The sequence below is a fragment of the Apiospora phragmitis genome (genome assembly GCF_038363925.1).
Source record: "Apiospora phragmitis strain CBS 135458 chromosome Unknown utg000008l:1.0-3514335.0:1.0-3519231.0, whole genome shotgun sequence".
In the NCBI taxonomy this organism is placed as follows: domain Eukaryota; kingdom Fungi; phylum Ascomycota; class Sordariomycetes; order Amphisphaeriales; family Apiosporaceae; genus Apiospora; species Apiospora phragmitis.
Genome location: NW_027117407.1, coordinates 342,696 through 367,248, shown reverse-complemented (window position 1 = coordinate 367,248; position 24,553 = coordinate 342,696). Strand labels below are relative to the sequence as shown.

Below are 24,553 nucleotides of genomic sequence, written 5' to 3'. Positions count from 1 at the left end.
GCCTTTATTATTCCCTCCTAAGACATCCCGTTTCTTCCAAAAAGAGTAGTGCTAACGCCGAGAATCGAGAGGTTAAAAGAACGTATAGCACAGGCGTCCTTTAACAGACTCGCTTTCCGGTATTGAAACTCCAGGTGTATTTACCAGGTAAGGCATTAGCCTAGATACTGGGCTAGGATTGTTCTTGCGCTCCATCGAAGGCCAGCTCACCTCTCCCTTCACATTGGCCGGCTTCGACATCATGCCGGCCTTCTTCCTCCCCAGCGCACTCTGAGCACACATCGTTTGCCGTCCACAACCTGGCAGAGAAGTGGCCAGCGGAAATGCACGGGAGCCTGTCCATGGAGGGCAAGCTATGCGCGATACCCTGACCCTCATTCGAGCCGCCTTCAATGCCGTCAGTACCACCGATGACTTTGCCCACTGCTTGGCCGGCTGGCTGGAGGAGGCCGGGTTTGAGACGGTGCAGAGGGAGGACTTCGATGTTGATATCGGCCCCCGGTGCAAGGATCCCATCATTGGACAAAGGGGCATAGACGCAATGGTTCAATCACGGGAGGCTCTATTGGGGGCAGCAAAACGTGAGTCGTGCACATTTCATGCTTATCCACTTTCCTTTACTTCGCCTTGATAAACGAAGGATGAGTAGCTAAAAGGGGCATATAATACAGGTATCAATGCACGCGTGGATGCGTCGGTGACAGACAGGCTTCTTGAGCGCCTGGAGAAGGAATTGATGCAAGGTGGAGCGACATAATTACCGCGTGATCTACGCCTACGGTCGCAAACTACAATCTACCTAAGATATCGTAGCGATATGTCGCACGTCTACTTGGAAAGTCCTGTCTATGGGGTTACTTGTGGTAAACAGGCGCAAGAAGGGGCCGGCAATCAAGCAATCCTCTCTCAAGCCGGAAAACGGCAAAGACCCGAGGTCCTACCAGGACACCCTCCAGCAGGTCTCATGCTGTGCTGTAACCACAAGGCTGCAGGGATATTTCGCGCGGGGGTGAAATGCATCCCTTGCTTTCGGGCACCGGGGCCGAGTGGCACATGAATGTTTTGAGTGGGACGGTATCACTCTGCCTGCATCAAGGACGTACCTATGCATGTTGTTGGCTCTTGAGAAACCAACCGTTGGTCGCGAGTGAATTGATATCGCTTCCCTTACCTCGTACTTGATCCAGCCAGCGCCCGAGCTCGGATACCGTGATATGTCATTCCACGCGCTGCTGTTGCGGTTAGGCCAGGAGGCAAGAAGGTGAGTGTTGGTCGCAGGCTCTTTGCCATCCCGGTGTTGCGGGGTTTCATGATTGCAAGCTCAGAGGTTACATACATATCTTCCCGTCAATTCCAATACTTGATCCTTCATTGCCAGCACCGCCAGCACCGCCAGCACCACCGCAGACCTGGTATCACTCTTCCACACACACACTTCCTAACCGCGTACCTACTCACCAACAATGGCAGCATCCTCCACGGAAATCAGCGACGCCATTATCGTCGGCGGAAGCCATGCCGGGCTCGCCGCCGCCTTGACATTGTACCGCGCCAGCCATACCAGCCTGGTCTTCGACGCCGGGGCCCCCCGCAACGCCCTGTCCGACCATGTCTACATGGTGCCTGCCTGGGATGGCAAGAACCCCAACGACCTCCGAGAGGCATCGCGCGCCGAGCTTCTCCGGACCGGTCTAGTCCAGGTCGTCGAGCGTCGCCTGGTGTCGGCCTCGAAGCTCGAGGATGGAACCTTCGAGGTCGTCGACGCCGAGGGAGAGCACTGGAAGGGCCGGAAGATTATACTGGCCTCCGGCGTCGAAGAGAAGCACCCGGACATCCCGCGATATACCGAGAACTATGGTAAACTCATGTAAGCTTTTCCTCCCCTTATTCTTCTTCCGCTGCTTGGGTAAGTAACCATTAATGAAACATACCTCCCTTCTTTACATAGCTACCACTGCTTGTTCTGTTTCGGCTACGAGAAGCGAGGCTCCGACGTAGCGGCTGTTCTAGCCACGGACCCACTCGGCAACCCTTTCCACGCCCCGGTCTTCGCCGCCGATGCGTTTCGATTCGTCAAACACGTGAAGCTCTACACACACGGGGACGCGAAGCTTGCCGACGACCTATCGAAAGTGGTAGCCGAGAAGCAACTGAAGGACATCGATGTGGACAATAGGAAAGTGGTGCGAGTCTCCAAGACGGAAGATAACAAACTCCGCGTCGAGTTTGACACGGGTGCTGATGACGTGGTGGGATTCATGGGTCACTCCCCAGATTCGCCAGTGAACCCAGCCCTGCCCAACCAGCTTGGTTGTGAGATCGACCCAAAGACTGGTATCAAAGTCACCCAGCCCTGGTATGCTACCACAGCGCCGGGTGTATTTGCTGCGGGAGATTGCTGCTCGCCTTTACGGTCTGTTCTTACGGGCATGAGTGCCGGGTCTTGTGCCGGCGTTGATGTCGCGAGACATCTAGCCGGATTCTCCTTCTGAGTCAAAGAGGAGGACTGACTGTATCCTGAGATGGTTGGGCTCGAGAAAAGAGCTCCAGGAAATCTAGAGAGCATCATCTGCTTCAGACGCGTTCCACTACTGCCATGTGCTTTGGTGCATGAGATCGTCAGGCTTAGAAGAAAAGCAGACATTCGTGCATGACAAAACGAGACTACCTGAAGAGGTAGTAAGTTGATAGAAAGTAAAAAGGGGTATCATTTCTTCTGTATGTATGTTCTAAATAACATCATCACTAAATCCGACATTTGCCTGGAAAAACCAAACTCCAATCCACCAACCAGATAAACCGGACCTGGGTAGACACCAAGAAACTCCTTCCCAAACCCTGAACCATTCATTCATTTCATATCGTCTTTCCCCATCCTTGCCTCTCTCTCTGTCTCAAAACGCACGACGGCGACGTTGACGACCGCCAGCCGCAGCAGCACCACCGGCGGACCCGACCTGCACATTCTCGCCCCCTGCAACTTCTTCTGCACCGCCGCGAGCGATGGAAAACTGGCCGCCGGACACCCATCGCCGGTGCGCCCCGTCTTGTCAAAGTTGATGTTCTGCAGCGTGTTGACGATGGCGTCGATGCGGGCGCGGTTGGCGGCCGAGGACTTGTCGCTGGTGTCGGGGAACGAGATGGGCACCGACCCGGCCTTGCCCCGGGCCACGAACGTCGACAGCGTCGCGGCCGCGTCGGCCTTGCTGGGCGGGCACGTGCAGGGGATGTTGATGTTGTTGGCGCCGACGCAGCTGCCGGGCTGCGACTTGCTGGGCACGCCGGCGGTGAGGCCGTAGTCGGGGATGACGGACTCGTTGATGACGCCGGTGGCGTTGCCATTGCCTTTTCCGCTGCCGTTGTTGATGTTGCCACTTCCCTTGCCGCCAGTGGCGGAGGGCACTGAGGCGCTGCTGGTGCTGGTGCTGCCGGACTGGGCTGCTTTTGATGCAGCCGGCGTGCCCTTGTTGGTGGCGGCGCCCTTGCTGCCCAGCTGCTTGTCTGACGCGGTAGCTCCCACGTCGGCGCCTGTCGGCATGCCGAGTGCAGCGGTAGCGAAGCAGAGAACGACGGTGGAGAACTTCATCTTGTCAGGGATCTTTTTTCTGCTAGTAGAAGGCAGATCTGTCCAAGTAGGAGGGTTGAATTGGAAAGGAATAAGTATGTATGTAGATCTGGGGATAATATAGAAAGAAGAGCTGTACCAGCAGTATCTCGGCCGGCGAGTAAAGAAGAAGGATAGACGGAGCGAGATCTGTGTGTGTTCTGCGGTGATCACTGACTGGGAAGATGGGCGATCATTCAAGTCTAACCGACCGCAGTGCGAGCCGACGGTATTTATGATCATCGTCAATGCCACCTGAGTAAATTAATAATAACTCTACTCCTAGGGTTAACCGCCTCATTCATTAGACAAGCGTTACCATGAACCATACGGACAGAAATCAATCCCTGTTCGGACATTCAGATAACGTTGTAGCGGCTGCTACGAAGTGATCATCCTCCGGAAGTAATGAACTGGTCTTGTGTGGTGTTTCCGTTTCACCCGTCTCCCCGCCAGACCAGCCAATGTGGAATCGCAGCATCCTTGAAACCCATCGACATCAAAACGATGCAAAGCCTCCGAGGCGATTCAGGGAACGTCGCACGAAGACGGGATAGTAAAACAAAACCTCAGCAGTCGCGCGGCAAAATTGTGCAACAGATGGCGAAGACAGGATGGATCCCAGCATGGGAAAAAATATGGGAATTGATTTGACGATTCGAGTAGATCTCATGTCCCGGTCTTGCTCGTCTGAACTTTCCAGACGGAAACGGGCCACCAAGTGCTGATCACAGTGCTGATCGTTGTTTCTAGATCTGCAAGCTGGCCCCTGCGTTTTCTGGAGAAAGGAAGGGCCAGAAGCAGAGAAGAGCCCAGAACCGGCTGTGAGCTGGGTGAGGCTGTCTTGGCGGCCGGCGCCAATTGTACCTGTTTCATCTTCTCCAGGAGCAGAAACACGGTTTCCCAAATGAACTGGCGTCTGCGCATCCACCATCGCGTGGTTCGACGTCGCCATGAGGTATCAATCACGATGAGCAAGTTTCTTCCCAAGCCGCTGAAATTGCAGTAGCAGTGGACAGTGGCAATGGCAATGGCGTACGCCCCCTGGCTCGCTGCTTCGCATCTCTACCTGCCTCCTTTGGCAAATTTAGTGTCTGTCAGATGACCTCTGATCTGAATCGGGCATTGATGGAGGAATCCCCAATGGAGCAAGCCGTGCCAGATTGACTAAAGACCGCCTGCCCAATACATCGCTACTGCCCGATATGAAGCGACAGTTGCCATCGGGGCGCGCGACTGCCTGAGTGTAGCACGATTTGGTGCCAGCTTTCCGTCTTCGTGTCCTCACAAGATTGCACGCAGAACTGCTGGTGGTGGTGTTTTTTGTGTAACATCGGAAAGGAATGCCCGATTAGGTAATTTCTGGCAGGGCAGTTCTCGATAGACCCCTCCGAGAACATGTCGGAAAGGTCGGCCTACCAACCAACACACAAGCAAGAAACGCGACTCACGGCTCACGGAGCATGGCCATTGCTCCGGCGGATATGAGGGTGTGCGCGATGATGATGGTGTCGATGTGCAATCAATACACAGCGAAAGGAGGCACTGTGCCCACCACCCACCACCACGGCTGGTTCTGTCATAATCGCCATCGTCTCAACCGTTGAGCGACAAGACGGCCCACGCCAAACGAGCAAGCACATACACATACACATTCACATGAGAGAAAAGAGAAAAACGAATAGTTTGTACACTTTAAGAAAGTAAACTGACGTTAGATGAGGTAAGAGTTCACATATGATATATACGAGAGGGAAGCTATAAGAATGCTGCAAGCAGATTAGGGAAAAGGTAAAAAGACGCTGATTGGTGTGCAGGGCCAGAAGCACGATACCTCGTATCGGCAGCTGGTGCCTGATCCGCATAGGCGCACTTACGCGCACTCTCGGGAACCCGTCTGCTTGGTTGGGCAAGCATGGGAAGATAGGGATGGGCATAGCGCATGGGTGTGTGCGCGCGGGAGAGACGAGCCAGGGCGCGTCGAAGTGGGTGGTGATACAGCATGGTGCTAATGCCGCCACAGCGACGGACCACGGTTTTGTCATGCCTTACATATGTTTTATCCGGGATGGTGTGGGAAAGACGTTCTCGGCCGGCCGTCGCTTGATGCTCACATCATCCATGGGTCGCTCGTGGAAGAGCCGCATACCACACCCCAGATGGTACCCCAGATCTACCGGACAAGGGTCGTCGCAATGGGAATTCCAGAGTCATCATCATCATCATCATCATAGCTCCGTCACACTCCACTATTCGGTGGCTTGCTTATATGGAAATCACATCACACTCGTTGTCGTCCAATCATGGTTTGACTCTTCCTTGTATACATGGGGTTGCTGAGAAGCAGAAAAGTCAGTAGATGCCTGTGACTAGAGCGGGCAGGGGGTCACAGTAAGCTTACCTCAGCATGCATACCAAACCCATGGATCCGGGAAGATACGAGGTGAGTCCGTGGATGCGGAAGAAGCAACCGGTGCTCACCTCGGTAAGCTAGGCCCTGTCAGGTGAGAACCCATTACCCTTTTCGGTGCCGTGTGAGCGCGAAGGACGTGAAGGAATACCGCGCCATTGACCAATGACGGGTAGCAAACATGGGTCTCAAAGTTAAGTGGCTTGCGTAGACGCGCAAGCTTGGGCTGAATATGGAAACATCAACATCATGACCAGCAGATGCTGCTAGCACTCATCCTCGTTCTAAGTAACGACATAGACTTACAGAGAAGACCGGCTGCCAGTGCCATTGCGCCTGTTCGTGATGGTGTCGATGGGTGTGAAGGTGTGGGTTTGCTCAATGTCGCTAGGCGGTGATATTAGTCGTTTTTCGTATACATATTTACTCGGAGGATCGTGTTTTATGCAACACTTTCTCTGATGAGAGTATTATTCCCTCCTCGAGTTAGTCAAGACGAGCGGCATGTACATACGATGTCCATCGTGACTGTGGAGAAGTATCGTCGATGGAATCCGCTCAGCTCGGCGCAATTGTCTTCGAAGTGTTATTCAGTCAATCCTGGTGGCATAAAAAATGAACGCCATCGTGTGACGGACTGTCCCCCAGCCTCGTGACGGTAACGATCTTGACTTCATGTTTTCACGCTCTGTTATTACCCCTCCCCCCCCTCTCCCTCAATGCACGCAATTGCATGATGCAAGCAAGGTTGCAGGCAGTCTGCATACGGGTGTAGTAGTGCGGCATTGAGCCTGTGTGAAAGAGAGAAAAGAAGGTCGCTCGAGGCAGTCAGCAAGCCACTACACGCCAATCCGACGGCCACCCCTCACACCCCTCCAGTTCGTCAGTGCCCACCCACACAGGGGACTGGATCGTTGATTCGGCGAGCCCAGAATCTCCCGGATGTACACGGTGGTGGGCCTTGGATGCCGGTTGTGCTATACCGTCCGGAATTGCCATGAATTCACTTCCAATATCTGTTTCCGGCGAGCTGCATGGCCATTATCACCGCTGCCGCTTGCGGCAGCACTCTCAATGGGTCCTCTAGCGGTACGGATTCGGCTGGCTGCCGCGGATAGCCCAAAGTCATTCCGAAATCCCCATGTGTAGACGGACGATAACATGGTAGCATTTCTGGCCCTACTTGCATCTTCTTCATATATGTAACCCAGTTGACGTGCATACGGAACTACAACAGGATCTCGTATGATGCTCATGCAAGATGCAGCCGAACGCAATAGGCAATTGGTGTTAGGTAACTGCCAAGAATAGGTATCGCCAGCTGTTCAATCTGCATCATTCGGTACATTCCATCTAGGCAACTGAGATTGGCTTTTGTCATACCTATACCAGGATGTCCGGGGGTATCGGGATCAAGGGATCAGCAGTCCATGTGTGTGCAACTGTCAATATGAGACGAAAGGGTCAGTCTGCTTCATGGCATGCGAAATGACATGGTAATGCGAAGGCGGATTGAGTCATCACTACAATTTCGTCTGTCGGTGATTACTGAGGAGTATTGCTAGATCACCAAGGGCAAGGGACGCGCAATTCGCGAGTCTAGGCCCTTGCTATGCTGCTGTAGGAATACGTAGATCGCGACTACTTGCTCCCTCGGAGGCTTGGCCTGATAAGCTTGTTCCGCAAGGGCTTTCATCAGTGGGCAGCATGTGGTATTGAATACAGCAGGATGTACGTTCGCACCTGATGTGATTGGATATCAAGGAGCTGCAGCGACCATTAGAACGTGCCGTCCCCAACACGAAGGTAAGGTAATAATAGCACTGGCTGATTGGTAGCTGAAGTGCAGCTCTAAAGCAGCCAAAAGAGGCATATCGACGTCACTAAGCTGGTCGCAGCAGCAACAATCGACCTTCGGATTCCTTGCTAGCGAAGCAAGCGTCAGTCGTGCACAATCACCGTACATACTTTAGCACCGCCCGTCGGAGTGGTGAGCGAGTGCGATATCTGGGCGGGCGCTGGCGCCATCTCGTCCGACCCAGCTGGAAGCGGAAATGGACCACAATTGTTTCCGCGAATGGCAGCGAGGAAGCCGTGAAGAAATTTCCATAATTGGACAAGGTGACGGGGGACGGAGGCTAGGTGCCACGGCGCCGTGTGAGCAGCTGGCAACGTGGTCCGTCGCTGGTCGTCCTGCCGCCTCCAGACGGCCAGAAGTTGACTGGATCTTCTGCTGATCCTAACAGTCGGCTACTCCAATTAATTACTTCCCGGGCCGTCCAACGCCAGATCGTCGACTGGACGAACTAGTCAACTGTCATGTGCTTTCTCGAATCGTTTCGTTGCAGAGTCGCGCGGTGGTTGGTGGTCAATCCTACCCTGCCTCGAGCTCCGATAGTAGTCCTGTCAAAGGTGGTAACCCGAAGCACCCTTCGAGATCGCACATTCCGATGAATGACGAGATCAGCAGTGAATGACTGGGATTCAGAAGGTCCTTTGCGAAAAGCCCACATGTAAACTGCATGTACCCAAATTGTACGGAGTACGTCGCAGGTTTCTTTTTGCTCCCAGGTCACACAAACCCCGCCATTGCCACGCGACATGGCAGGAAGATGGTGTTAAGGCCGGTGGTTTACTCGTTTGAGGGCCGTAATGTAATACACGTTCATATCCTCATATAGCTATGCGCTTAGAGAAGACGTCCAAGGTATTGGAGTAGCCCATCAAGCAAATCAGAGGTTTGGTCAATCTGCTGAATCCGGGCGCGTCTGTGGCGGCCCATCATTCGGTTGCGGTGATGTGATTTGCCAGGGACAACTCAGAGAGTCCAAACGGGTAACTCAAGTCTCGGCGGGGTTGGAGTGAGAATGACAGTCACGAAACCACCAGGACTCGACTGCTCAGCCCGCAAAGACAGAGTAGCCCGATCGTCGTCGCGATCACATCCGCGATGCTTAGCCAGTGGGTAGAGCCCGTTTTTGCCTGGTGCGGAGCAGTCTTTCCGGTTCGCATACGCGATACTGATCTTGCCTCGTTGGTCTGGTTGAAAATTCTGCTATAGTGCCGAATGCTGCGATATGACAGACGGGCGGGCTGCCTACTCCATCGCGAGAGTGGCATCGAGTCACGATCGCTCCGCAATCGTAACGAGCGACTATGGCCAAGCGTTTCGGTGCTTGCTGACGAATGGATGCAATGGGTACTCGACGAGACGAGGTATCTAGTTCCGTCTAACAAGAGAGAAAGCGAAAAGGATCCCCACTCTTCGGTTCCAATCGTGCATTGTGCAGATGCAGGTCCGAGTCGAAAAGGATAAGCGCGGGTCATAAAGCTGGTTGCCGTACTCCAAAAGATACCTGCCGACGACTTGCCCACCCCCTGGCCGTGGCTTCAATATATATCTGTATGCTAAAAAAGAGTCGAACCACCGGCATGGGCGCGCACTATCTTGCTGCATGCTTAGTGGCGCGACTAGATCAGAGCCATCGCAACCAACCCTGTCAAGGGTGGTGGCCTGTCTCAGCCTTGACATCTCGTCAGCAGAGCAGGGAAGCTATAGACTTGTTGGATGGGTCAACGGCCAATGCTGATCGACTTGGAGATGTAGCCATGCGCAATGCACTTGCTCAGGAGCCTTGATATCCGCGAGTTCAAAGGCAGAGATTGTCCCGTGATGGGGGGCCGAGTTAGGCAATCCGGCTGTCGTAGTCGTCAACGTCTTTGCTTCTGCAGCTCCTCGAGCGAGTCACCAGTGACAAATTCGGCGCAAGTTCCCGAGTTGTATACTTGAAGCTTCTCACTGCGCCAAGTCGCAGGTAGGTACTTGGAGAATCTGGATCTGGGGTGGGCATGTCACAAGGCTGCTACCAGACAGGTAGAGCAATACCTAGTTCAATAGTCGGCTGCCGCGCGACGGACCGAATTGACATACAAACAACGACCGTTTCTCAACCAGCTCGAGCCAGCTTATAGTGCCGTCTGGGGGCGAAAAAGGAATGTCGTTTGAAAAGCTGAAAGTGAGTGCATTCATCCATGCAACGGCGGAGCGTAGGTATGTGGAGTAGAGAGCAAGCATAGCATGTGCAATAGGCAGTTGTTGGTCAAGCCGACCGTTGGTGCTTCCTTGCTGTTGAGAAATTCTTGACATGTGAGGAATGCATATATGGTGTGTGCGTGGCTGCAGATTGGACAGGCCATACCTATCGCCGCACAGTACTCCGTAACGACCAGGTTCTGCAGAGACGTATGCAAGTCGTGATTGTTTTTGCTCGGTGGTGATTAGCCGGGGGAAGGGCTTCTACTAGCCATGCACATGTATGTAGGAACCCATCTCGATGTTTTGCGCTGGCGCATGATGCAGAAGGCCGAGTTGGGCAATAGATGAGCGAGCCAGGTTTATTGGGGATGGGTTCATTGATTGCAGCAGGTGTAGTCCATAGATGAAAAAAAAAAAACTTGCGATGTGTCTCTTTGTCGCTTGCCCGTCAACCGATTGGGAAGAGTCTTGATGGAGCGCCTATGCCGTGATCCCGAGGGACAAAATCGTGAAGCAATGGCCAATGCAGGTAGCATGGATGTCATGATCATTGTGGGGAATTGCAGGAGAGGGAAAAAAAAGGAAGAAGTACCCGTCAAGTACCTACACAATTGAAGCTTCCCCCAAAACGACAGTTGCATGCGCCCTGTAACGAACCTAAGTACTGACGATGCTGACAGGCCGAAATCCAGTATTCCCGTCTGAGCTACTGAGCTGCCCGGGCAGTTGACTGATTATTTCAAGTATTAGCCCAGGTATCTCTTGCCCAACTTAGAAGTAACCTGTTCTTAGGGTATCACTCTGAGCCACAGGCGATGGTTTAGTCTGGTGGTGCTCTCCCGTCAACGATCTACTGTACATACATAGAGCTTGGAATGTCTGGGGGCTGGCAGGCTGGCCTGCTGCTGTCGCGTAGCAACACTGCCCCTCCATTGGAAAAAATTGGAGCGTCGTTACTGCCAAGTTTTACCAATTTTCCCTCTTTGCTATCCAATCTGCGGGGTTTTTATTACTTAAATACATCTTACAATGTTGGTCGGTACCGCCCCCCAGCCATCCTAAAAGTTACCGGGTTCAGGGCTACTATTTACGGGCGATTAGGTTCAGCACCATGGCGCTCTGTAGTGGGTAAAATCTACAGATACTTGCACCTGCTAGTCGAGAGTGCCCGCACTATAGAGCATGAACCATGTTTGCGCGCGGGACCTGATCTACACAGTATATTGGATTTGCTTCCAGATAGCGTTTTTTGACATGGAGGCTTAGGAAAAGAAGACTGTGCGCCCCGCGATGAAAACCTCGACATACATATGCCTGCTGCAACTTCTTCTTTGGCAAGTACCCTCACTGGACTGAGCACCCATGAAGAATCCCCAGGGTCCAACATGGGTGGAGCAGTTGCATAGAGGAGGGGGAGGAGGGGCAGTCGTTGGAGCTCTGCTCGCCTATACAGAGCGATGTACGTAACCCAATATATCTCTGACGGGCTGCAAAGATCTGACGGATTACGTCGGGGGTAGTATTGGTGTCTCAGTTGCCCCATGTTTATACCTACCTAGCTTTTCCGGGAACATCAACCTTCTCCTTTCAGTATCGTTTTCATCAAACATCCATAGGGAGAGGGGGGTTGGAAAAAGAGAAAGAGAGATAAATGTGCGTCTGTCTATGCCGCCGCCTCCCGATTTGCTCGCGAGCATACTGTACCTCGGCGCACTGCATACCTAATTCCGGACTCGGAGTTGTTCGGCTCACCAATGGCATCGAAAGCGAGCAGCAGAGCCTCGGACAAGGATCCCCCAATAAACCACTTATTGATGAGATAAGAACAGGGGTGTCCTCTGTCCCTCCATTGGCAGATCTCCGGCGGCTTCGACATGATTCGACCATGCGCGTTTAAGATGTACTCACTACCTAGGTTAAGAGTCATGGTCAAGTGGCCCCAGAGAAACTCTAGCGCTTCCCTTGCTAAGTATTTACATATGACGATGCCTTCGTCTGTCGCGAGCTGCCAAGCAGATAGAGAATGAAAGAGAAAGAGGAAGCCTGTTGGAAGAAATAGTATTACCCAATTTCATGGTCTGTCCTAATCTATGAATGAGCCGTCGCAATCAAAAACGTGCAGCCATCTGTAAATAAGAGTCGCAATCTATTGCCACTTCTGACCAAACAGGCGCTGTCTAGATATTGCCTCCCCTACCAAAAACCTTTTGTGTTTTCCCCCAGAAACCAAGAAAAGCAATAGATCAGTAAATCGATATGCCATTCGATGTTTCCAACCAGTCGCATATGCAGAAACCAGACGACCACCAGGGGGGATGGGAAACCAACGCACCCCGCATAAACAGTTTTTTTTTTATTTTGACACCACCACCACCACCATAAAGTGATATACCAACGAAGAACAACGTCAGCTGCGCCCATGGCCAATTAGAGAGCGAGCGACTCATCAGGTCGGAGGGATCATCTGGTCCGTCTAGCAAGAAACGTAAAGTAGAGGAGCCAGTAAAAAGAAGAAAAAGAGGAACAGAGGCCGAGTGCTGTTGAACCTCAACTCCGGTTCCGTCCATCCTCTCTCGACAGAGGGAGGAGCAATAAAAAGTGCAAAAACCCAAGTCTCAATTTTGATAGTGATTTTCGTGAATCATAAGGGGGGCGTGATCGTAATATCCAGTCAGGTCCGTTTCTAAAAGGGGACCGCGACTGATCATTCATGAGTCCTGAGACGTCTTTTCGTTCATGGAGATGGTCCGTTTCTCCGAAATCATCGAGACCACCGGCATCTCCTCTTCGTACTGCAGGGCCAGCAGCGCCTTTTCTCTGGCCGAAGCCGATCGAGCGTGTGAGACGCGTTTCGCGAGCACCGTGTCGAGATCGTCGGGTCGCTTCCGCGGCGTCAGAGTCGACTCGTGAGGTCCAGGGTGAGGCGCCATGCGCAGGCTATCGTGGGCATCACCATCAGGTCGACTGCCCCAAGACGTCTAGTTGGGCTGTGTTAGTATGGTGATTGATAATCGGTCGACTGTGATTGGTTGGGCAAGCTTACCATATTAAGAGTGATCAGGGCATAGATCTTGATGAGACCATGGAAATAGCCAAAGATGACGGAGACGGGATAGAACAGGATATCCTGGGGATAGCGACGCCACAGACCAACAAGCTTAACGACCTTAGTGAAGGCAAACATCCAGATAAGTTCGGTAATCAGGGCGTAGTGGCGGGTCTCGGGGTCCCAATTGGCGGTGCCCCACCAAAGCGACAGCAGAATCAGGGGGTCTCCAATAAAGGCCAGGGAGGTAAAGGTCGCCAGATGAAGAGCGTACGTGCACCAAGGCTGCTGACTATGACCCGGAGAAAAAAAATTGTTAGTTTAACCAATCAATCCCTATTGGGGTAAAGAAAAAATAGAAAAGAAAAAAAGAGCTGGTGGTGCACTCACGTAATCACGTATCGCTCCTTAACCAGGCTCGTCCAATTGCTGCGCCAGTTGCTGCGTGCCCATCGGGAGCATTGGTACATAAACTTCATGCCGTATTCCAGCGTCGTCTCGATCTCGCATTCCTTCTCGTACTGGATCCAGGTCTTCCACTGGTGATTGACGAGCCATCGGGTCACAAAGTTGTCGTCGTCGGCGTTCAGAATGTACTTACCCCAGCGCTCGCGTTGGAATCCGTCGAGGAAGTCGCCGCTCGAAAGAATCTCGGATCGGTAGGCACCGGTGCGGCCCGACATGCAAGAAGTTCCACCGTCCATGTTGTGAGTCGCCGAGATCTCAAAGTTGCGTCGCTCAATGTAGGCCGCGCCAAGCCAGTTCCAGATGTTGTCGGACCACGATGAAGTGCGTTCGCGGCGTACTCGCTGACAGGTGCCGACTCCTCCGATCTTGATATCCTCGAACGGGGCGAGAATCCAGGGCAGCAGGGTCGGGGGCCACCAGACATCGTCATCCGCCATGATGGTGATCTGGGTGGTGACTTCGGGCAGAGCTTTGCAGACTTGGAGGCGCTTGTTGGCAATGTCGGTGCAGAGAACGCGGATATTAGAAGACGACGGCAGGGACTTGACAAGCTTCTGCAGGGCCATATACTTGTCCCGAGTAGTAATCATGATCATCTGGTAGGGCTTGCAGGCCAGGATACTCTCCAAGGAAGTACGCAGCTCCTCCGGGGCATTGTGTATGGTGGGGATAACCACGGTCACGTCAGAAGGGGTGTATTTGGGCTCGGCCGGGATCGGCTTCGACTTGTACATCCAATGACTAGTTACATGAACAATCGTGCGAGTATAGCGCCATAGCCTGGACAAGGTCAGTCACCGTACACCAAAACGAGCTGCACATTGTCTTTAGTGACAAGTCATAGAGTAATGTAGCTTACCAGAGACCAATGTGGAATTTGAGCCATGAGGGTGTCAAGAGGAACACCCAGAGCGCCCCAAGGAAGGAAGGGATGTCGAACATGGTGCCGGGGACAGGTATCACGTCCCGGTGTGCTGATAGATGAAAGGTTGTAAAGAGCTTCCCAACGACTCGAAGTGGCGAGCCCAGGTTTTCGAAGTTCAAGTTGTCGTCGAAAAGAGACTAGGCGTGGTTGATTGCCTGCCAATGGTGACCATCGAATGTCCTCGGATTTATTATCCAACTCTAAGACTGATAGTTGCGGTATACGGCGGAGATGTGCGAACTGATAGCGGATTCGGATGTTGTGAAGTGTTCCAGGGGGGGCTGCGGAGCAAGGACACCTCGAGCAGTCTCTATGATAGATCTTGCGGTTGACGATTAAAATGAAGAAAAAAAGAAACAAGGGCCCAAATGAAGATATGGGGGTCTTTATTTTCTAATTTGTAGCCGACGAACCCTCGAGATTGTGGACTGAACGAGTGGTGAGGACAAACGACGGTTTGACTCAATGGGCGGTGGTGTTGTGTTGAAGGGTGGTTGATGGGATGAAGCGGCAGATATCCAGATTCAACGGGATGGGACCTTTCGAAGGAGCCAACAGTTTTGCTCGTGTCGTGACTGTATTTCGACAGCACACCACTCGCGAACAAGGCGAGACGAGCGAGAGAACGATGGATGCTTGCGAGAGCCTCAACAATCACCTCTGCTTTTTTCCAGTCCCGACCAGATACGACGACAACGAAAGCTGACCTGACGAACGACTGAAGTTCAAGCTCCACACAAGAGAACCCGACTATAATTATACAATAGGAGAGATCAAAGAAACACCCTAAGAAAAGAAGCCATTGATAAAAGGCAATGAGCTTCGAAGGGATATATATAATAATCAAGAATACCAGAGGAACGAGACGGGTTCAGAGCCCGGAGGACGGGAGAGATATATAGTTGAACCCTCATGAGCAAGAAGAGCCCTTGTGTGTGTGTGCGGATATGCGTTGATGTACACTTACTCCAAGGGTCGACACTTGCGTCTCCATCCACCCATCCATACTGGCTTGATATGATGGAGACCCATCAGCCGAACGGTCCATGGTTTGAAAAGGCCCAGCACTACATAGCGACCTATACGGTTAGATTGATGCATGTGTGTATTGCTTAGATCCAAACGTCCCAATAAATGACGAAGTCGACTAAAAGTAGTCCGGATGTCCACTCCACGGCCTGCAAGAGGTTGCAGTCTCGCTCAGTGTGGGTGTGGGTGTGGGTGAGCGGGCGAGAGAAAGAGAGAGCGCCAGAGAGTGTCAAGTGTGTGAGAGAGTGCAGCAAGCGACTATGGGCCGATTTGATGTTGATACACTAGCCCTAGCCCGTTACGTACCTCGAGATGGATCAAATGTAGGCATGTACATGCCTGGTGCTGGGTATTGGACCAGGGCCTGTCAGTTTGAACCTCGACCTCGAAAAAAGCACGAGCACTGGAGGGCGGCAAAGATGGGGAAAGGTCCAAGATTGGAGCATGGATGGTGGCCGTTGCGAGGATGCCATAGGTGAAGATACCGATTGTATATGAGCACCCAAACCGAGGTAAGTATTACATACTCAACCCTCGACGTCTTGCTTGATTAGTCAATAATTTTCGAGGCCTTCCTCGTCATTCGTCCTGTCTGTGACTCTCATGTGGTGGTAGTCAACAGGACTTTCCGTATTTTCTGCCTGGGGGCTCTAGTCGATACTTTTTCATGCCTTCTTCTTTCTCGCACTTTTTCTCTCCTTCGCTTCTGTCTCTTCATGCTTACTTACTGGGGACCAGACTCGTATGTGCAGCAAGTAGCTTGAGTTGCTGTGGGTATGGCGCTGGATGGGTATACCTTACCTTGCATGGGAAGTTGAATTGATAGTTGAGGGTCTCCCCTCCTTCTCCAATTAAAAAATTGCTAAAATCCGTCTACAACATCGGTACGCGCAAATTGGGATCCCTGCGGCGTACGGGAGGAATCGTAGCCATATCCATCAACATCCAGGAATCCAACTGAAGATTGAAGAGTACATGGCCGCGAGAAGAGGGGTGGTGGGGTTCTGGGATACTAGGCCAGGTGCTACTAATGCACGGCCGGGGTTCTCAGTAAATGAAGCGGCGGCTGGGGCTAGGTTTAGGTTAGTTGACGGATTGGTTTTAGCAGCAGCAGCAGCCAAGTCAGTCCAAGAACGCGAATCGAAGGAGAAGAGGGCAGGTACAACAACAGCGAGGCATTGTCTGTCTGCTGCACTGGAGTGGCCTGGCATGTACGTCGTGAGCCATCCTAGATATTCTTACTATTAGCAGAAACCATTATAGTATGTACGTCGCAGCTTGGGGAGGTTATTGCCATTCACGATATATTATTGCATCGCATGTGGCATGTCGGAATATACCAAAAGAGTTACTTGATGCTGGGAAGATCCCGGCAGATAGGTAACTCGCCAACCTCAAAATCCCACCCACTACACCAAGCTACCTTGCCCTAGGATACTGTAGATTGAACTGCGGCATGAATACTACGTACTTTACTTACATGAGGTACCTGAGAATACGATCCATTAATAAATGCGTTTGTAACCGGCGCCGTTACACGTCGTGCCGTTATTACATGTCTACACACACATGCACATCTACACACACGTCCTTAAAATGTCTATTATCCTATCCCAATCTTGACTTCACTGCATCAACAGCAATTTGGACGTGCAACCTCGTAATCGTCTACGGGCAGGTATGCTATGGGAGAAAGAACCCAGAGACTGACCAGTCATTCATCAGTCAGGTCTGTTTTCTGTTTTCTGTGTTTTTGCCATACAGTACGCGACGAACGTGGCAAGTCTTTCATACTCGGCGTTTCCACTCCGTGCCCGCCCAATTACCCTAGATAACGGTTTTCGGTGGTGGGTTTCATTTCCTGAGACCCTTCTAGTTACCCAGTCACGATCATCCAACCATCGAGCCATAATTGCAAAAGCGCCCCCCCTGGTGCTGGTCTGGCCTGTACGCGTGCGCTTTCGATAGCCAGACAAAGATCATTTCTCTTCGGGTTCAAGTGTCATGCCATATCAAATCAGCTTTCGCAATCCTCACTTATTTACCCTCGTGCACTGCCATCGCTCGTGCCGTACAGTGCAGCCCGCCCAGCCCAGGCCAGCGCGTACCTAGGCCGCTATCAGTCCCAGCTCCAGTGCCTCCCAGCTAATCGTATCGTGTGAGCACGAAAAACAATATTGCTGAAGAAGGGCCAATCAAAGTCCTCGGTCCAGCTTATGGAGGAATTGGAGGCGATGTTGTGGAGCAGACAGGCGACCTTGTCTCTTCTGCTGGGTTCAGATCTCGGGGCGAAAAGCTGCTAAGCTGCTAGCCTAGGGAGGGGTCTTTCTGGCCTGCAAGCCCGTATGTAGCTCCCTCAGCAACTGGACTGGCCTCGCGCTTGAGGTAGCAGAAAAATTGCCCTTGGCTCGCCTGGTGAGCGGCTGGGCGGCTCGGAGAGGGGGTCACCCTCTGGCCTTTGCCTCCCATAGCGTCGATCTAGAGCCTCATGATGCCGCTGTTCTCCACGGCCTTGTGAGCACCCTCGGTGCGCTTCGTGATCCGAGTGCGCGGGATCTGCTCAGTAGTGCTTCGAGCCTATTTCTGTTCATGTTCGCGCCAGGTCTGAACGGCATCCCATAGGTCAGCCTGGAACGCTCTCCCCTATGTACAGCTACAGGTGTTGCAATGCATTCGTATCTGGCGCCTGGCGTTTTCTGTTTTTGTTTTGCTTCTTTTTGTCTCGCGACTGCCGTCTCTGGCCATGCTGCCGGAAAGCTGCAGTCAGAGTAACGACAGGACAACCCGTCACAGGCTACTGGTTCGACCGCGGAACCTGGTCATGGTAAACGGTGGAAGAGAGGATATTGTCGGGTCGGGTCAGGTAAGTAAGTGGGAAGTACCCAGGGGTCTCGTCTTTGTCTCCGGATTTCTCACCGAGCTAAGCTGGAGCTGCTTACCTACCACCAGCCTACCTAGACCTAAATTTGGCTATCAACGTCCGAAACTGCAAGGGACACAATGTGCGCGAGGCTTTGTCTCGCGTGCGGGCGTGCTCGCTTCTCTTGCGCCCTGCATAAACCAGCATTAGGTAAGGCAAGGTTAGAAACGCCCACATGCCGCCTAAGAACCGTTGCAGACACTTTACTTATTTTATTATATTACATTGTCAACGGCTTTCAGGGTCTATCGGGGAACCTTCGGCACGTACTATAGGGTACTTGCCTTGCTCTAAAAGCCCGCGCCGGCGATGACATACCTACATACGCACACACGCATACATAGCTGCATGAGCTTGCAAGCCATTGACCATTCCCATTGGTAAGAGGTATACTGGCGATATACCTCCGTACTTAGCCTGTGTCTTCCGAATGCACGAGGGCTGCGTCTAGGTGGGCCATAGAGGTCATCGCCCATGGCGAGTAGGTAATAGGTTGGTTGACTAGCCCCAGCGGCGCAGCAACAAGCAGCTGGCAGTAGGTAGGGCATCGCATGTACCTCCTTTAGCGCCAAACGGTTGAAAACAGGTTTTCAACCGCCGGACTTGACTGCCAACTGCCAGAAGCGCACATACTGGTTCTGACGACAGCCACGATAACGGGCTTTTCCGACGTACGTAAGTAATTATATGCAATCACGCGACCGCTGCCATGATCCAAGTATATCTTCCCAATTCGGTTGCGATCCATCAGATGACATACTACCTAGACACTACTTACTGCTGGGATAAGGTGCTCCTCACCTGGCAGAACGAACGATCCATGGCCTGCCTCCGAGGGTCGACGAGGAAATAGTTGCCAATTCCAGCACGAATGCTCCGACAGGCACCTTGCAAGTCGGGGTAAACAACAATTATGAGGATGGGCTCCCGAACCAAAACCCGAACAAGCTCGGCGAGGAACGATCAGTGAATGCGACCTTACCTCCGGGAATGCCTGTGCCAAAAAGCCAAGCTTGATGATCTCCGTGCCCTGTCAGAAACGCAAAGCCCACTCTGCGACCCGAACTAGTAAAGGACGGTACGTAGTATAGCCGCACCCATGCCAGGGCCGAACGGGCGTATACTGGCGCTCTATATTCGGCTGGACACGCGTCAGAGTGCTACGGTCCAGTTGCATTCATGTCCCGGTCGAACCAGCCGAGCACAGACCGGAGCGTCGCACCGAGGCAGGAAAGCATGGACGAAACATATAACTACCAACCGAGTGGAACCTCGGGAATACAAGGTAATTAGCTAAGAATGCAATCTGGGCAAAAGAGCATCAATCGGGAAGGGATCGAATAATGCATGTACTTACTGTAGTAGAAGCAGAGGAAAGAGATTTGAAATACATGCATCCCCAAGTCTAGCAGCAGATGTAGCAGCAGTGGTAGCATGAGGGATGTCAAATCCCGTAGACAATTGCGAATCAACACTGGTCGTCCAAAGCAAAAGCCGTGCCCCCAGTTTGATATGATATATCAATCTCCCGCTGACCCAGAGCAACGACGTCGAATCCTCAATGGCCAAGGGCCCTGAGCCATTGACCAATGGCCTGCGATACCGTGTGGCGACCGGCGACCGATGCCCGCTTCGGCACACCAACCAGACGATCCCAATCAAAGCTTCATTCAGTTTGGACAACCACGTATGCAGGCCGCCTGCCTCCGAGTTCGTGTATGTAGTAGGCACATGAAAAGGCACGGGAAAAAACGGGGATTCCTCAATGTTATTAAGTAAGCAAAAAGCACACCATTCCTCTCCATGGCTCTCTCTCCCTCCTCGCCTTATCTCGACGAATGGATATCGACACGGCGGCATGGCCAAAAGGAGTTTTGTTGTTACGCGGAGTCGCCGAGCGGCCTTGGAGTTGAGTTGTTCACTTCCATCACACACACACGCCTGCACTGCACGCCTGCACCGCCCGCAGAGCAGCATCGGCCTTTTCTCCGAAAGCGCAGTGCAGAGAGTCAGTCCGTGCATGATGCTTCTCACTGCCTACATACTGCATACCTACATGTACATACACACATGCACTTACATCGCCTCTCCCCCGTCGATAAATCCACTTGCCTCTATCTGGGCAAATCAACGTAAGGGCGTCAGAGGAGCCAAGTATACTTGTTGCCTTTCAATAAATTATAATGGACGATTGCCCGTTGGATCGGTTTCTTCGGGCCACCTTGGAAGGGAACATGAACCCTAAAACTAGGACCCAAACCGCTTGGCGTGGGGCCTTTCGGGGGCCTGTGGGCACTGGAAATCCTGCACGCATGCTGCAGTGCAGCACACAATAAACCAACATACAGACCAACGAACTGCAGTCTCAGAATGGAAGAAGGATTGGATACAAGTTCGAAAGGCGAACACGCAATACCCAGAATCCCTCCTCGTGGATGGCAATTTGCAACATAGCGCAAGTCTGATCGATCCTGGTTGATGATCGTCTTTGATCGACCGTACTGTGCATGGGGATTGATGCTATCAAGATGTCAGACTTACATGCCTCTCCGTAGATGGGTAGCATCGAGCTCGAAGTTTCTAACGAAGGTATGAACCGACAGCCTGCAACCTGCTGCTGCGTTGCTGTGCGCAGTGCAGTGTGAATGATGCGTTGCCAGTGGCTGGAACCGTCAGGGATGCCAGGCTTTCCCAAGCTGCAGGTGGCCGTTTTGGGGAAACCCACCTTCTCGAGAATCCCTACAATTCTCTTAATTGCCATGCATCGGCTAACGCCAGACGACACAACCCTCGCCAGCATCCTTCTTTGGAACCTCAACTCCTTACGACGAGCCGCGTCGTCCACGTCCATCACAATAAACCTGAGATGTAGGAGGCATGCAAGTACTGTCTATTGCCATTCCCAGTTCGCCTCAGTCTGCTTCCCCAAACTCGAAATCGTCATTGAGCCTGCTATCGGGTCCTTGTATCGGTTGGGATGCACTGCATCGTCAAATCCTCATTATATCCTCCCCCTCCAGGGAGTTGGTGGCAACACAATATCGCGGGGTTGTGAGAAACAACGACAACCTTGCAAACTGCTTTCACATACTCCCAGCTTCGGGGTCAGGTCCAACTCCACGAAGAGCAACTCAACCCGCGTCATTTTCTTGATCGAAAGAAACTTCCCAGGCGCATATGCTGTCGGACGGGGCAGTCCTGTGTAGGTGGTTAGTATTGGGGGTGGTGTCACTGGTGTGCGTTCGACACACGCATGCATCCATGATCTATCCCGTCGTAGCGAGTCATTCGTTCAACCCTTCACTGGGACTTCTGCTTCTTGATTCCTTCTTTTCTCCTGCAAGCCTGCGAGGCATTGCGGAGTGAGGGAGAGGGAGGATATGTGCCAGTAGATACGCAGTTCATGTCGCACTAGATTACACATGATGCATCAGCGATCCTCATTCTCTCAGCCTTCGATAAAGGCACGCAAGGCGCGCCTCGAAGCCTGTCGGCCATTACTACGTCGGAAGATAAGGTAGGAAGCCCTGTGCGGCACAGCTCTGTTGGTTAGTGAACGACAACTATTACTTGTCAATAGACCTCTCTACCTCTTACATACCTAAGTAAGTACATAGTTTCGTGGAGGCAAAAGGGATTAGAACGGGAATACACCAGTTATTACATATGATATAGGTTAATAATACGCAATTAGCTACTGTAATACAATATAATCTTGATATATCTTTTAACTAATATACATGACTTATACTTGGCGGCCCTTTAGTTCTTTGAAATGCCTCAATGTTTTGAAGTGCAGTGTACATTTACTATTTCCCAGGGCCCGTAGGCTGCTAACATCCACCATCAAATTATGTGGCAGTAGCAACTAACGAGGTGCCGCACCAAAGCACGTACCTACTAAAGGCAGTGGCTGCCGCGCTATGGAGAAGCCTCCAGGGTCCCGCAACAATGGAGGTTTTTCCTTCCCTACGCCTTTTATTAGGCCTGTGACACTTATTCAGCGCACCCCCCACAGTGCAGCAACAGCAGAGCAACACGAACATCTCTTCTCGACTCGCCTACCGACCTATCGTGCATTTTGTCGTCTGGCCCAGACATAGTCCGCCGGTCATGGGAAGTAGTGTCTTGAGCAGACAGGTTCCGATTCGCCATGTATAGTCTGACGGTATGTATGGGCGAACATCCCATCATGGGAAAAAGAGGGACTGACAGCTGTTCGGGTCTCGATTCGAACATCATTTCCATATTCCATGGGACGACACACTGTCGAGGCCGAAGGCTGATTTGGCCATCCGCCTAGGCCGGCCCTCACTGGCCAGTCGCGACGTTCGGCGGCAATAGGGACTGCATGTCCGATGCATAAGTGAGCTCATCTTCCCCGTCTGTGTGGAAAACAGGCCCGGATTCAGCCAGATCGACGTGTTCAAAAAAGAGGTACTACTGCTGGTGCAGGCCATCAGCGATGCCCGTCCTTTTACCTGATTCGCCGCACGAGACTTGCATGCTCTCTCTCCCTCTCTCTGTGTGTGTATAATGTACGTACGTACATATGTCACTCGAGGTCTTCCACATCACCAGAGAAGTCCTGCGTCTTGATTCCCCAAGAACGGGGTGCGCCTGCATTTCGAGTATACCAACATGTATCAACAAAGTATCTCAGCAGTCCAGCAGTCCATGGATGGATATCCAGTATTGTTCCCCATCGATATAATCGATACTTGCAGGGGGGTGCCTGGGACGTGGGTTTTGCGTAATCTCGCGAACCAGTTTTGCCGAAAACACGGAATTCAACCGCCTGCATCCTACATACGATCTCCGCCATCTTCCCTTCTTGCGCAAGTAACGCAGTCTAGGCCACCAAGATTGCACGACTACCGAACAATCGAGCTGCATACTCAGACGATCACGATCAAGCATTCCCGAAATTCGGAGTCGCCCCGGTAACCAACCACAACCACCAACTGTTCGCTGCCGGTCGCTGCTGCTTGCTGCCGCTGTGACACTGACCCCAAGGACCCCTAAACTGCATGCCAACTCGGACTCGATACTCCCTCCCAAGACGGTTATATGTCAACCATCACTGAATTTTCTCTCTTGACATATTACACATACGCACGCCATTTAGATTAATCTCCAGGATGTTTCCAGATCTGTAAGGGAAGCATGCTACCGGCCCCCTTTACCCCCTTCAAGTGACGCAGACGGCACTTCGGGAAACTGGCTCACTTGCTGCATCGGGCAGCTCGTCAAGCGTAGCTTCCATATAGGATATATACATGACATGCAACTCCAGGAAACGTCCAACCAAAAAAAGCTCAGACATGGTCCACATGGCACGGCGGGAGACAGGGCACGGAGGCGCCATCCCTCCTCCCCGGAGCGGGTGGGATCTGGGCAGTGACGCGCAGCCACATAGCACATAGTGCTTTCTGCGGCGAAACAGCTGCTGGATGAAGTCACACATGCCCTCCACGCCGCACCGCATTCCGAGCCAGTACGCATCGACGTGTGCCCTCCTCCTCCTCCTCCTCCTCCCTCCTCCTCCTCCTCCTCCTCCCTCCGATAGCCCACTGCTCTGTATACTCAATTTTACATCGTCATCATCATATAGCCCCTTCCTGCAGGTGCGGGGCGGAAATGGAGATTTTTTCTCGTTGCTGTCCGTATATATTACGCGCGCCATGGACAAGTCTTCTTTGTGGTAGGCTCGCTTCCATGCACAGCAACTCGAGAAAGCGGCTCATAACGTCACGGCACCTGTATACCTCCTGCGTGTTTATTTTTAATTTTTCTTGGTCGAATTGATATCCAAACTAGCCTATAACGGCCTGATGATTGATTATTGAATATTTGTTATCCCCTCTGAAGATCCGTTGTGGTGGACTCATAAGCACATTGAGTTAACTTTGTGGGCGACCGTGGCGATGGCCCCATTTCTGTAATCTCCGCGACGCATGCATGCTGAGGCTAAGCCCAGGGAATTGGAGACTGGAATGAAATAGTGAAGAGCTACTCCGTACATACATAGCGATAGCCCACTTGGTAATTGGTGACACGTCAGAATTCCCCGTAGCCTTCCTTCCGGAACGGCTGGGCCGCGATTTCGGAGCGG

At 52.3% G+C, this 24,553-nt stretch overlaps 4 protein-coding genes across 4 annotated transcripts; 2 read left to right on the top strand and 2 right to left on the bottom strand.

Annotated features, from left to right (window-relative positions):
* Positions 1-355: 355 nt before the first annotated feature.
* On the top strand, positions 356-757 carry PG994_008525 (S-adenosyl-L-methionine-dependent methyltransferase; the record flags this gene model as incomplete). The annotated part of the gene is made up of 2 exons (XM_066859934.1): positions 356-581; positions 672-757. 2 exons carry the CDS (start codon positions 356-358, stop codon positions 755-757), a joined length of 312 nt encoding a protein of 103 aa, XP_066713523.1.
* A 706-nt stretch (positions 758-1,463) lies between these two features.
* On the top strand, positions 1,464-2,492 carry PG994_008524 (FAD/NAD(P)-binding domain-containing protein; the record flags this gene model as incomplete). Its single annotated transcript, XM_066859933.1, has 2 exons — positions 1,464-1,867; positions 1,949-2,492. The coding sequence occupies 2 exons, from the start codon at positions 1,464-1,466 to the stop codon at positions 2,490-2,492; spliced, it is 948 nt and encodes a 315-aa protein (XP_066713522.1).
* A 359-nt stretch (positions 2,493-2,851) lies between these two features.
* On the bottom strand, positions 2,852-3,586 carry PG994_008523 (uncharacterized protein; the record flags this gene model as incomplete). Its single annotated transcript, XM_066859932.1, has 1 exon — positions 2,852-3,586. The coding sequence occupies one exon, from the start codon at positions 3,584-3,586 to the stop codon at positions 2,852-2,854; it is 735 nt and encodes a 244-aa protein (XP_066713521.1).
* Positions 3,587-12,758: 9,172 nt separating this feature from the next.
* Positions 12,759-14,506, bottom strand: PG994_008522 (uncharacterized protein; the record flags this gene model as incomplete). Its single annotated transcript, XM_066859931.1, has 4 exons — positions 12,759-13,028; positions 13,094-13,388; positions 13,487-14,344; positions 14,424-14,506. The coding sequence occupies 4 exons, from the start codon at positions 14,504-14,506 to the stop codon at positions 12,759-12,761; spliced, it is 1,506 nt and encodes a 501-aa protein (XP_066713520.1).
* Between the last annotated feature and the right edge of the window lie 10,047 nt (positions 14,507-24,553).